This window comes from Simochromis diagramma, unplaced genomic scaffold (assembly GCF_900408965.1).
Source record: "Simochromis diagramma unplaced genomic scaffold, fSimDia1.1 OVJJ01000205.1, whole genome shotgun sequence".
NCBI classification, from domain to species: domain Eukaryota; kingdom Metazoa; phylum Chordata; class Actinopteri; order Cichliformes; family Cichlidae; genus Simochromis; species Simochromis diagramma.
This window is the reverse complement of record NW_024386782.1, coordinates 15,931,965-15,944,963: the sequence shown is the minus strand read 5'-3', so window position 1 is coordinate 15,944,963 and position 12,999 is coordinate 15,931,965. Positions and strand designations below refer to the sequence as shown.

Here is a 12,999-nt window from a genome sequence, read left to right as displayed (position 1 = left end):
GACGGTATTAGACGGTTTGCCATTTAAATAAAATCTAAACGTTGATTGTTTTGTTCTGCACTCGTGCAGGTTTCAGAGCTGCTGACAGAAGACACACAAAGCTGTAAAGTGCCGAAGGACAGTGAGCGAACGTGTGAGGGACTTTCCCACCAGCCTGCAGTAAATGTTTGGTTGGTGGAAAAAAAAGCTTGGCTATCTCTCTCTCTCTCAAAAAAAGAAGAAGATGCAAACATTTTGAAAATACCTGAAGTGCAACAGCTTTGCAGAGAAGCGGCTCAGGAATCAGTTGCATTAGCTGAAGCCGACATTGTTAATAGTGTTTTACACTTGCACAGTCATCCACATATGAATATAATCAAACTGTAAAAAAAAAATCCAGAGATGAATATTAAGTTTAAATATGCTTCTGAAAACTGAAGACTGTGATCACATGACCACGACAGTAGGAGTTTCATTACGTAACGTGTTAATCAGACAAAAGGTGATCAGCTTACATCTTCACAAAACTCTCAAAAATAAAAATCTAGTTTTGGCAACATTTTTAAACGTATATCCTCATAGAAGATATTCTTTGCTCTCAGTAGAAAAGTGTAGCACGTTTACTGAAGAAATCAAGTCACCAGTTTCTCAAATTATTTGTCTTTCATTTGAGAAATCCTCACAAACGCTGAGAGCCTGCTCCTCATTGCTCAGTACATGCAAAGCCTTGTTTTCCGTGAACAAGGCTTTGGGAGTCTGTTTGCAGCTTCATTGTGTTTTAATGCCTCCATGAATTTCTTCCTCTGTGTCAGATTCAGTCATGCAGCAATACAGCAACATCTGGGTGTATCTGGTGGCGAAGGCTAGACGAGGACACAGCGGAGGATGTGGGAGGGATGGGAAGAGAGAGAGGAAGAGAAGAGGTCAGTTACAGCTGATTCATGATTCAGGATGACTAATGCTGAATTTGATGTTAAAGACGGCGGTATTTGGCAATCTGGGTAAAGGGCGAAAGGAGGACATGTAGCACGTAATTCTAAGGAGAATGACTTAAATCAGGGCGTTTTCACTACTTTGAAAAAGGAAAAGAACAGAATGCTATGCAGTCCTGTGAAAAACTGAGTACACCCAATCTTTTTGTAGCTTGTGAAACCACCTTTAACGGCAATAACTTGAAGCGATCACTTTCTGTATTACTTTATGAGTCTGTCACATCATTGTGGCGATATTTTGGCCAACTCTTTAAAACGCTGCTTCAGTTCATTGAGGTTTGCAGGCATTCATTTATGCACAGCTGCAAAATAAGCTAAAATCATCACCCTCCACTACAGTTGGTATGAGGTGTTTGCACTGATATGCTGTGTTTGATTTACATCTCTACGTTTGTCCAGAAAACGTTGCTCCAACTTTGCAAACCTAAGCTGAGCTGCCAGGTTAGAACATCTTGCCATCTCTCACATTCTTTCTCACTGCAATTGTTGCATTCCTATGGAAGCAGTAAAGATGTACTTAGTTTTTCACATGACTATATATTCAACCAACAACGAGGCCTAGAGAAAAACTGAAAACAGTATAAAATATAGATTTTAAGTCTTACTGTTTAGCTTGCGGATGAATTTAGGCCTTCTCTCCTCAGGCAGGTAAATGGCCACGTAATAAACTGGCACACCAGACAGTGCAATACCAATTCCTATGAGGGAGTTGATGGTGTCACCGTACAGAGGGACGATGACTAAGAACAGGCTACAAAAACAGTAGATGAAGGGGAAGAACAAGGTGAGCTGTGAAGAGAGACACGCACATCTGGTTAGTCTTTCTGAGAATCTCTGAGTGTTTAAATGTGTATGTTGACATGAAGAGCAATGGTTCAAAACACAGCGTTCACCACCTTTTTACGTTCATAATCACTCAGTGTGCACAAAACAACACCACACTTTAATTCTGAGTGCATGCAACTATGGTAACTATTTATATTTCTTTCTTTCTTTACACAATTCCTGATTTTATTTCATCATATGGAAGCTGATGTATAAACAAGGAACAGATGGCAGTAGCAGGAAGTGAAAACAGTTTGTTGTGATGGGAGAGGTCAGATTTGGGGACAGCACTTTAGCAGAATCTGAAAATGTTTTTATATTTGCTTACAACCACTCGACAGCTTATTTCGCTCTTAAATGTGTATTTGTTGCTTTTGTGTTGTAGATAACGAGGGGCAAGTCACGCATTTTCTCCTCATTCATGCTAGTGTTTCAGCAGCGCTACAGCTGAATGGGTATTATCTTTAAACCATGAATTGTTAATCTAGTGTAAATAAACTCGGTGACGTTAATTGTGAAGGTCAAAGAAGTTGGCAAGCTTGCATACAGAAATTATGTCACGTCAAACAAAATACATATCTGACCTTTCTTAATGTGCTCGTGACTTCCTGTTTTAATTTGGGATCCCAGACTGCCACGCACCCTTATCAGTTTCGGTTCCTCTCTTTGGCACCGTTCATGCCAGCTTTCCTGTTTTCAAATGTTTGTACGTAAACCTACTGGGCGCTAGATATCACACCAAAGCCAACGCTTTGCTGACTGCCTCTTATAACCTCTTACAGCTGTGGTGTGTGTTGGTAACATTTAGAAAGTCCTGTATATGATAAAATATCATGCCATATTTGTCCTCTGACCTCTCTATCAAGGCTAGTAGATTGTTCTGAATGTCAGAATGATATGATATTAATGCTATATAGCTATTTAAAGCTAGGTTTCCTGCTGGCATTGTTGGTGTTGACAGCATAGAGGCATATAGGGAATGATGTATGTGGATCCTAAATATCATGTTATTTGGATCTCTGACCTTTTCTTCAAAAAAGGTCTAACTTAAAAAAAAAAAAAAAGAAGCGTCACCTTGACAGGTCTGTATCTTTCCGGCTGGGTGATGCGTAGGTAGATGAGGCCAGCCACAGAGAGACCCACATAGAGCCAGTAGCTGAAGCTGAAGTAGTTGATGAGCTGAAACACGTCCCTCACACACAGGAAAATCAGGCCCATTAAGCCCTGTAGCCACACAGCACAAGGACAAGTAAAGAATCCCCATGGGATCGTGGTATGATGAAACATGTTCATTTGTGTTTTACAAGGCAGTTTTGTTCCTCACGTTGAATAGCAGAGCAGGTATGGGCGTGTAGCGCTTCAGGTGAATCAGACTCAGACTGTTGGGGAGGTGACCCTCTCTGGCTCCAACAAAAAACAGCCTGTGTGATCAGCGAGGTGGAAGGTTAGTGGGAACATACTTCATCAGTCATACTTCCATCACAAGTGCCATCAAAGTGTAAGTCGGGACACACTCTGTATTTTCTCATTACCGTGAAGCAGCAATGACGGAAGCATTGAGTCCTCCATAGCAGGACATGGCCACAGAAACAGGGATGATCCAGCTGAACGGCCCCAGGACCGCATTTCCAAATGTCTGTGGGGTCACATTTGCATTGGTTATTTCACACTACATAGTCACGATGAAGAGATCTGAGCAGTTTTCCTAAGGGTCTGTCGCGGCCTTAAACCCTTATATTTTCTGCAGCTGACGTAGATGTTACATTACTTTATTTTCTCAAGTCCTGATTTCATCTCAGAGAACAAAATGTCCTGCTCTAAGCTGAACAGACCTATATTTAGCAGGAACGAAACTCTCAGGTGTCTCACCACAGCGACAGCGTCACTGGCAAGCAGAGAGGGCATGTCTAGAACCACATAGTACGCCACGTTGGTCAGTAGGTAGATGATGGTCACTATGGGCATGGAAATGGCGATGGCCAGGGGCAGATTTCTGCAACAAAAGCATAATCACACACGGCGATTACAGAAGAATCTGACTTCAGCTCCCACACTTCATTTCCTTTTGTTCAGGAATATGTTGTACACAGAGCTGGGACAAAGAATAGCAGCTGGTTTCATGCCGACAATACACAATTTAAAAGTGTTCAGATAGTGATTAAAAGACAGTTATGGGACGCTGTGCTACAACAAGACTCGTGAAAGTAACTGAAATCATCTGCAGTTAAACCTGTGATAATGAAATTAGGCGTATTATCACCATTTAGGTTGCTTTAGTAGCTCCTCTTTGGGAGTCAAGCATTTTTCTGTCTTATAAATGTCCACTATTCGCTGTCTTTTAGCTCTTGTTTTGGTCTCCACCAGTTTTTGAAGGACTCTGTAGCTACTGCATGCTTTGCTGTCGTTCCCAGCTGGTATCCAAATGGGTCTGCACACAGTCTGGTGATGGGCAGGTAGTGTGTAATGCCTCTGTAGTGTAGTTTGTTTTTTTTTTTGTGTCCCGTTTGGATCTTTAGCCATCAGAATTGTTGTCTTAATGCCAAGAAAGATGCCAAGCAGATTTATTTTACCAAGTGGATCATCATGGCCTTGCCATATTGGTCCATTTGATTGACCTTTATTATAATTATGAATTTATTTTATTTTCAGTTGCTACAAACGGGACAGACATGACTGGGGGATAGGACAGGGAGAAAGAATGAAAGAAAGAGAGGGAGAGAAAGAAAACCAAAGGGGAGAAGAGACGGTGAGAAGGGGGGGAAGAAAGAAAAAAAAAAGAAAAACAAACAAAACACCTGGATCACCTGTATGGAGAAAAAAAACAGAAGAGAAAGCAAACAACAAAGAGCAACATAATAAAAAAAACAGCACCATCACAATAAACTAGCTAGCAGTAGATATCAGTAGATACTAAATAATAAACGATATTGTGCAGCACGCAAGATAGACAGCGCACAATGTGCTTTGAGGCAGCAGCCAAGAAAGGTGTAGTCCGCGTCTGTGAACACCCGTGTGTACACCTGTGTGGATCAGCATGCTTGTATTCCAAAGGTTTCTCCATGTAACGATCTGCTAGGGAGTGTGGGAAGCCATAGCCCCGTCCCCCAGGGTATGAAGCAGGTATGGAGGAGATCCAGGCCCCAGACATCCAGAGGCCCCAGAGTACAAGGACCCGAGGAGGACCACCAAAGGGGGGGGAACCGTGCCACCCTCCTGGGAAGAGCTGAGTAGAGCCCCAAAGGAGAGGTCACCCCGCAGCTACGGAGCAGAGGCCAGAGGGGGTTGCAGTGGCGTGCCCGCGGGCTCTGCCAGCAGCCAGCTGTGCCAGAGAGGACTGAGCTTCAGGCCCAGAGGCCAGAGGCCTGAGGGCATCCCACCCACCGGAAGGAGCCCAGCCGGGCCACAGGCGCCCGGCCCCGCCAATCGGCCACCAGGAGTGAGCCGGTACATACATGAGCGCCCAGCCCCAGATGACAAGGACCACCAACACAGCAACGTCTGAGGGCATCAGCCACCGGCAGGGAGTGTGGTGAGGGGAGATAGGCCTCCGTACTTTAGAGGGCCTGAGATGTACCCAGAGAGGTTGAGTCTAAGGCCCAACCTGACACATAGACACAGACGAACAGGCACACGCAGACACAAACGTGCATTCCCACCCCATATGCACAACCAAATACTCGGCACTCACCCAACGTGTAGACAGACACAAATAGACACTGCACAGACAGTCGCACTCCCCAAACATACTCTATATCCCAGGTCCAGGTAACTCCGCCCCCAGAGGGGCAAGCCGCACCTAGACCCAGGAGATGTAACCCTTCTCTCTGGGGTGGAGGCAAGCGGACCACCTCCTTATCTGCAGTAGCAGGGAAGCCCCGCATCCCAGACCCCAGTCTGACGGCCAGCACCTCCTCCCAGCCCCCCAGCCCTGACGGCTAACAGAACCGGGGTGAGTGAAGACCTCAAACCTCCCTACGCCCGCTCATATGTAGTGTTGCTGTGTGCTGTTCTAAAGTGCATTTAAAACTCAGGAGAGCATGGTACTAGCTTCTTCTCAGAGAGCAGCACAGCTCTTCCTGAAAACCCTTAGTGTCTAAATGCATTTAAAATTGAGGGTAGGGCACCAGCGCCAGAGGTGGGTTGGAGTACACCGACCATCCTCTGGATGCTGTAAAACGTGCCCACCCCCAAGGCCCTATATGTATGTGTTATGTGAGAGTGTGAGTAATGTGGATGTCTAGGTTGCAGAATAAAATTGAGGCACAGGCGGCCAGAAGGGGACAGAGGGGGAGTGCCTCCCCTGCACCCTGGTGACATACCTGCACCCCAAGCCCTGCGTGTGTGGGTGGGTGTGGTAGAGCGGGAATAGGGAGGCAGCTGAGGATGGGGAGGGAAGAGAGGGAGGGGCAAGCGGCCCCTCCCTGGGGCCAGCTCCCCCGCTGACCCCAGTAGGCACCCCCACACTCTGGAACCCACCAGGGCAAGGGGGCCCAGACCCATCCGGACCGGGGCCCACAGCAGCAGCACCGCCCAGTCCCACAGAGTCCGGGGCAGCCCACCCGACTCCACCCCAGAGAAAACTGCACCCACCCCATCATCCAATCAACTCCCAAGCTACACAAGACAATAGACACCCAGGTTGAGTTCATTCTCCACCTCTCCTATATCTCTCCCCCCACCTGCAGAGTGAGCTCCTGTAGTGAGGAGACCACATGCAAAGATATAGCAACCTCCCCACCAGTTAAAGAGGTCCCCTGCACTGGGGCTGAGCCCCCCTGCACCCACCTGCCCACTGCTCCGGCGACACAACAGCCAGGACCCAAGCCCCCAAGGCCTGGCCAGCACCCCAGACCGGGGGGCGGAGCACCCCCAGACCCCCAAGCCTCCACGCCCGTCCCGGACCCTCCCAGGGGCAGCCAGGCTACCAGGCCAGTAACCAACGTCCGCCAGCACAGACCCTCCCCATCTCCGCTGTACGCAGCCACAAGGAAAACACCATCCAAGAGCCCCAGAGCTCCTAACCAGGTCATGGCCACATCCCCCAGGTTAGTCCCTCTAGGGAAACGTCCCTAGGGACTCCCCAGACGCCCTAAGGCCGTCCCTACCCCCATATCAACCACAATAGCGAAGGCAGGACCAAACCATGACCCCCCACCCCCACTAGGTGATGAAGCCGATCAAAGGAGCCCAAAGGGATTGATCAAATGTGATGGTAGAGGTTGTATCAAGACTAATGTGATCTATTAGATGGTTTCTATATTGGTTAGAATTAAGATTATTTTTATTTTTCCAGTTAATGAGGACCATTTTCTTGGCAATGCATAGGGCCGTAAAAACAACGTGGGCTGTGTTTATTTCTGCAGTGACCTCATCCAAGTTGCCCAGCAAGCATACTAAAGGGGAGGCTGGAATGTTACATTTCAGACACTTTGATAAGTCTTCACATATCTCGCGCCAAAATTTCTGAACTGGTGGACAGAACCAAAGAGCGTGGATGTAGTGTAGTGTAGTGTAGTTTTTTTTAAAATACTTTTTTGCTTAAAATATCTGCTGCTTCTAAGAGCAAACAAAACAATGACCTGCCTTTTGGAAGGTGAAAAGCACAATAATTACAATATTGTGGATTTAAAGAAAATGTGTGAAACATTCAATGCAAAACACAAAATTTTCAAACAAATACCTTCTGACCCTAAGCTTTTATATTAGGTTTGCATCCTGCTAATTTTAACATTTCACAGAATCAAAAGAGCTTTTTAGAAATGTGTTTGTTATTGGTAAGAAGAGTTGTTGCTGTAACATGGAAAATGACTCATAGGATTGGTTTTCTACCTTCGCTACAACACTGGCTGTAGAGAAATTTACTTATTTTATCAGGGCTATTAAACAGTCACTCTTTCAGAGTTTTGGGGGCTTTCCTTTAAGTTATCTAGAGAGAATTTATTTGACTTCAATGTCGATGATATCTGATAATCTACGTACAAATAGCTATTTGTATGGTGGCCCAGAGAGGCCAAACGGACTGCAACTTAAGAAAACACCAGCAATAAGAAAACAGAAATAGGAAAAACGACAACGGAAAGAGGAAAAAACAGATTTCCAAAAGCACAAGGGAAGTGTTTCTGGGGAGACAATAACTCCACGGACCAGTTGCAGGAACCAAAATATGCTAAGAATTGCGCTGGGAGACACTTAAAAGTAGTGGAGGATCTATCGGTTTTGTGAGGAAAGAAAAGATGAGAGGTAAGTGTGTTAGCCTAACTATTAGCATAAAAATCCATCATCAGTATTATACGTAGCGTGTTTTGGGTTCCTGCAACTGGTCCGTCGGGTTATTGTCTCTCCAAAAACACTTCCCTTGTGTTTTTTCCTATTTCCGTTTTGTTTTGTGTGCTTTTGCAGAGTTTTTCTTATTGGACCACTGTATATTTGTGATTTCCTAATGGTGTTCCAAAATAAGCAGCTTTGCACGAATCTTTCATTAAGATGATTCTTCGTCATGTTTTTTGTTTGTTCTCGTTACACAGCTGTATAATGCTGTGAGTGGACATTAAAAATATAGTCAGTGCTGTGTTTTAGTGCAGGAGTCCAGTGGCTCATTTTTATTGTCTGTACTATCTCAGCTAATCTGCTCAAAGGCATGTTAACCCTTCTACTCTGATTGATCAGGTCTGTCAAAAATTAACTTTTAGCGGATTTCTCATCACTAAGCTAAAAGCAGGAAATACAATCTCGTCAGAAGTTGCCATGGAGCCTCGAGCGTACGAGTCTGAGTGCATTTTCTTTTTCATTTCGCTGCCTCAGTCACCTCTCTGGGTTACAAATCTCCTCAGTTACATAGTTGAGCGTGTCCCAGCCAGAGTAGGAGAAGAGAGCTGAGTAGAGGGCCAAAGCGATGGCGCCGGGGTCTGCCGTGGAGCCCTCCATCGGGTTCTCAAAGCTCTTTGTTTCTCCTACACAAAGACAAGATCGAGTTTTACTTTGAGTGTAACATTTTATTTAGCTTTCCCACACGAATTCTTACTTTTACTTACCACTGGATATCTTCAGGATTCCTATAATAATGATGAGGAAAAGTGACATCAGTTTGGCATAAGTGAAGATGTCCTGCACTAGAGTCCCCCACTTCACATAAGCACAGTTAATGAAGATGAGGATACCTGGTACAAAGTAGAGGATGAAGGCAATGAACAAACATGACCAAACACAGAAACACTGCTTCTGCTTTCTACGATGTACATTAAGGAATCCTGCATGACACAGCAGTTTAGCCAGCAGTTTGTGAAACTAAAGCACTTTGTAGCAAACAGAAACCTGACTCTCTCACACTGCTCCTTTCTTTCTGTCACGTGGGCTGCAAATGGCTCGTGGATACCAAAACAGAATCACACTTCTTGGTAGAGCGATGGGTGATTCACAGCATCGCTGCTCTCTCACGTAAATAACACTTCTGCTTGCTACAGTCTGCAATCCAATCACTGCAAAACTCTGTGACATGGGACTGGCAGCCTAACTTTAGCTTATGCCAGTACTACAAAGGGCTATCGGGTTTGGTACTGGCATGAATAGATCAGATGTGACTGTGGGCAGCACTAAAGCTCTTTTAATCTGGTTTTACTCAACTATTCAAAACGAAACAAAACATTTTACATTTCTCCTGACTGCCTCAGAATAAAAGCCACACTGTATTCTGCAAGATATACATGTTTAGGGACTGTAAGGAAATTAATTTGAGTCATTCGAAGCATTAGCAGTGGGCAGCTCCAGTGACAAACTAGACCTCCACACAGAAAATTCAGGCCCAAGTTTGAAACAGAAAACAGTGAAGCAAGAGCACTAACCACTGAGCCCCTGGGCTGTGTTTTCAAACTGGCAGGAGTGGATAAGGGTAGGTGTTCATCAGTAGTAACTTAATATAAGCTGTGGCTATATCAGGGTAAAATTACAAATAGCAATATTTGATTGTATCACCATAATTATGTAGTTAAAACCCAGTGCAGGAATGTGTTTAACCAAGGTTTACCAAGTAGATGCTTTATTAATTAATTTAATAATTGTTTGTAGAGGTTAAAAAGATATTAAATGGCTTTAATTGATACAAATTTAGACTTTGCATTGAGAAAATGAGTGCATTCTCACTCCTTCCACAGAAATCAAGCTGAAGTTTTAGCGGTTTGGTGTTTTAGAGTTTCAAGTGTGTGTTAACACATGTCGCAATCATCCCAGGAGTGGATGTTCCAACAAAATCACCCCAAGGTCACACTGCAACATTAAGAGAAACCGCAAAATCCCCAAGAGCTACATCTCAGACTCTACAGGCCTCAGTAAACATGTTAAATGTTACAGTTTACAAGAGTGCACTTAGAAAGAAAGACTGAATGACTATAGCTTTGTTTGGAAAGGTTGGGAGGAGAAAGCCTCTTCTCTCTAAAAAGGACATGGCAGCATAGCTTAACTTTGCAAAGTTGCATCTAAACAAACTACAAGACTTAAGGAACAATGTCCTTGCTGTCATTGAGTTGACCATGAACTCGTAGGTATACCAAAAGCATGCTAGAGTCAAATGTGAGTAGTTAGTAAATTTAAGCTTTTTCTGCAGCAAACTGCAACAGCACATTTTGTTTCATTTAAAAATCCACATTTACAGCTCAATACAAAACCCAGTGGGCACACTCATTCAGACACAGCTGTGTTTCTTACAGAGACAGGCTGCAGCAAGGAGGCGGACAGCAGCATACGGCGGCTGGCAGGTGGGGTAGAAAGCCTCCACCAGGTAGTTGGCGAATGTCAGCGAAATCACAGCCTGGCTGGCTGGCTCGATCAGGAGGATGGACGTCCACAGACGAATGAAAGCCAAGAAGCCACCAAAAGACTCCAGGATGTAGGCGTAGCTGGCTCCAGATTTGGTGATGGTGGTGCCGAGCTCTGCATAGCACAAAGCCCCAAACACTGAGAAGATCCCGCCAAGAGCCCAGATGAGCAGCGACAGTCCATAAGAAGCGCTGTACATGAGTACGCCCTTTGGTGAAACAAAAATCCCAGAGCCGATCATGTTGCCCACAATGAGGCAGATCCCATTCAGGAGAGAAATCTCCCTCTTCATCTGCATTTTCTCTTCTTTAACACCATTTGGAGCCTTTAGGTCCTCCTCAAATGGAACTCGTGAGCTCGGACATATCGTCTGTGACATGACCCCAATGGTCTGTCTCAGATCCCCCATTATTCCAGCAGTGCTGAGATGGAGATGATAGGGAAAAATTAGATGGGATTATTCAAATTTAACAGACTTACCTAGCACACAATGTATTAAAAAATAAAAAATTCTCCATGACACATGTTCAAACTTAAGAATACAAGCATGCAAATCCCCAACACAGATCACTCCCCTTTGTTTATAATTATAGATATAAATGAACAGCACGAGTGACTCATGACATATAATACAGGCATGTAAATAACAAAAGATTAACTCACCTTGTTTTCAAGTCTGTCTGTTCCTCTGAACATGCAGTCTGTCTCAGGCCACCACTCAGGTCTGAAACACCAGTCTGGCACCGGGGGAGATCACATCTGAGAGGCACCAACAGGATGGTTGATGTTGCAATCTCTGCAGGCCAGCCCTTCCATAACGTGTGTTTTTCTAGGGCCACACTCTCATGTTGCCCCCTGTGCTATTTTCAGAGACAAGCAGACGTTCTTGCCCACACAGAGCCTTCAACAGCTGAGACAGAGGGAGCCAAGGTCCAACTAACCCGACATACAGGATAGTTATTTATACTGTGATGAAAAGTGTCATTAAGCTTATCTTAATTTGCAGGGAGTGTTTCCAGGGGCATAACCCACCTCATCCCTGGTATACAGAAGGAAGACTCTACTACTATGAGTTTTTGTGCCTCCTTGTAGACATCTGCAGGCCAGGAAAATGACTAGAAAGCTATGTCCAGCAGCTTGTTTGTTGAACGATCTATAAGTGAAGTATAAACTTGAATAAACTATTTCTTGCCAAGCAGCCAACTCCAAGGCTAAAAGTGCAACTTCCACTTGAGGTTGGCTCAAAAGTAAGTCAGTCCTCACATGATATGTTAAAATGCCCAGCTTTACAGGAGCAATATACATGTTTATAGCCTGCTACAAAAATTATTTTGGCAATTTAGCCCATGAGGATGAAGACTTGACTGTTTAAATTGTACTCAACATTAAAGTCATGGATTGTGAAGCTAACAGGTGTATGCCAACATAGGCAAATGAAGCCTCTAGTTGTATGTTAACCTTTACTTCAGCTTGTCCGAGTCACTGAATATTTCTGTGTTGTTGGTGACATCTTCAGTATTTGAGAAAGAGTGTGCACTTTTCTACTACAGTTAGCATCAATTAGCTAGTTTTTGGCTGTTAATCCACCTTGCTAGCCAAGCTATCTAGCGCTAGCTAAATAATCCAAATACCTTCTAGCTCCAAAAATTCACAAACCAGTAGGTGATGTCAATGTGGCTTCATACATCTTTCATGTGCACTTAATAGGCATGTACACCAGTTGAACTGCTTGTAAACTCAAATATCTAGTTATTGGTAGCCAAACACATAGTAGCAACTCTATGCGTTTAGGCATGTTAATGTAGTCGAAGAAAGCTGCTCAAGTTCAACCAAACATCATAGGAAAGGTGATTTACGTGACACTTTGGCATAAACAAAGGTATTGGCATATCCTGCCCTGTATAGATGACTGTAGTGATGTAAGAGTGTGGTTCTTGGCACACTTCACTTAGCACCAGCTGATCACCTCAGACTACCAGAGTATTATTGCTGACCATGTCCATATCATTATGACCACTGTGTACCCTTCAGGATAATGTGTCATGTCAACGCGTTCCTTTGGGATATTTCACAAATGCACAGTCATATTACAGACATGTAGTTGATAAATCTGCAGCAACTGTGTGATGCAGTCATGTCGATATGGTCCAAAATCTCAGAGGAATGTTTCCAGCAACTTGTTGAACTTATTTTGCCAAGAATTACGGCAAAAATGGGTCCAACTCAGTATTAGCAACCTGTACATAATAAAGTGGCAGATAAGTGTATTTTTCAGTGAAGCTCACTGAACCTTTGCATTTTTGTTAGGCCCATTCAGTTATCTACAACAGCATACAGTGTGGTCCCTTGGTGGTTTTGCTACATCAATCAGCAGCACATGTAACATTAAAGGAGC

General features: G+C 44.3%; 1 protein-coding gene across 1 annotated transcript; it reads right to left on the bottom strand.

Moving 5' to 3' along the window:
- Nucleotides 1-20: 20 nt before the first annotated feature.
- On the bottom strand, nt 21-12,928 carry LOC120727761 (Y+L amino acid transporter 2). Its single transcript, XM_040022233.1, has 10 exons — nt 11,268-12,928; nt 10,494-11,026; nt 8,828-8,953; nt 8,602-8,746; nt 3,666-3,789; nt 3,329-3,432; nt 3,121-3,217; nt 2,871-3,020; nt 1,577-1,760; nt 21-842 (listed from the first exon to the last, which is right to left on the bottom strand). The coding sequence occupies exons 2-10, from the start codon at nt 11,011-11,013 to the stop codon at nt 748-750; spliced, it is 1,545 nt and encodes a 514-aa protein (XP_039878167.1). The 5' UTR covers nt 11,014-11,026; nt 11,268-12,928; the 3' UTR covers nt 21-747.
- Nucleotides 12,929-12,999: the final 71 nt, after the last annotated feature.

Excerpts from the sequence above, each read along its gene's own strand:
- LOC120727761 (XM_040022233.1), bottom strand. The coding sequence starts at position 11,013 with ATGGGGGATCTGAGACAGACCATTGGGGTCATGTCACAGACGATATGT. Across the intron at positions 8,954-10,493 it reads CCTTGCTGCAGCCTGTCTCT|GTATCCTCATCTTCATTAAC; the intron begins GTAAGAAACACA and ends ACTTTGTACCAG. Across the intron at positions 1,761-2,870 it reads AAAGATACAGACCTGTCAAG|CTCACCTTGTTCTTCCCCTT; the intron begins GTGACGCTTCTT and ends CTCTCTTCACAG.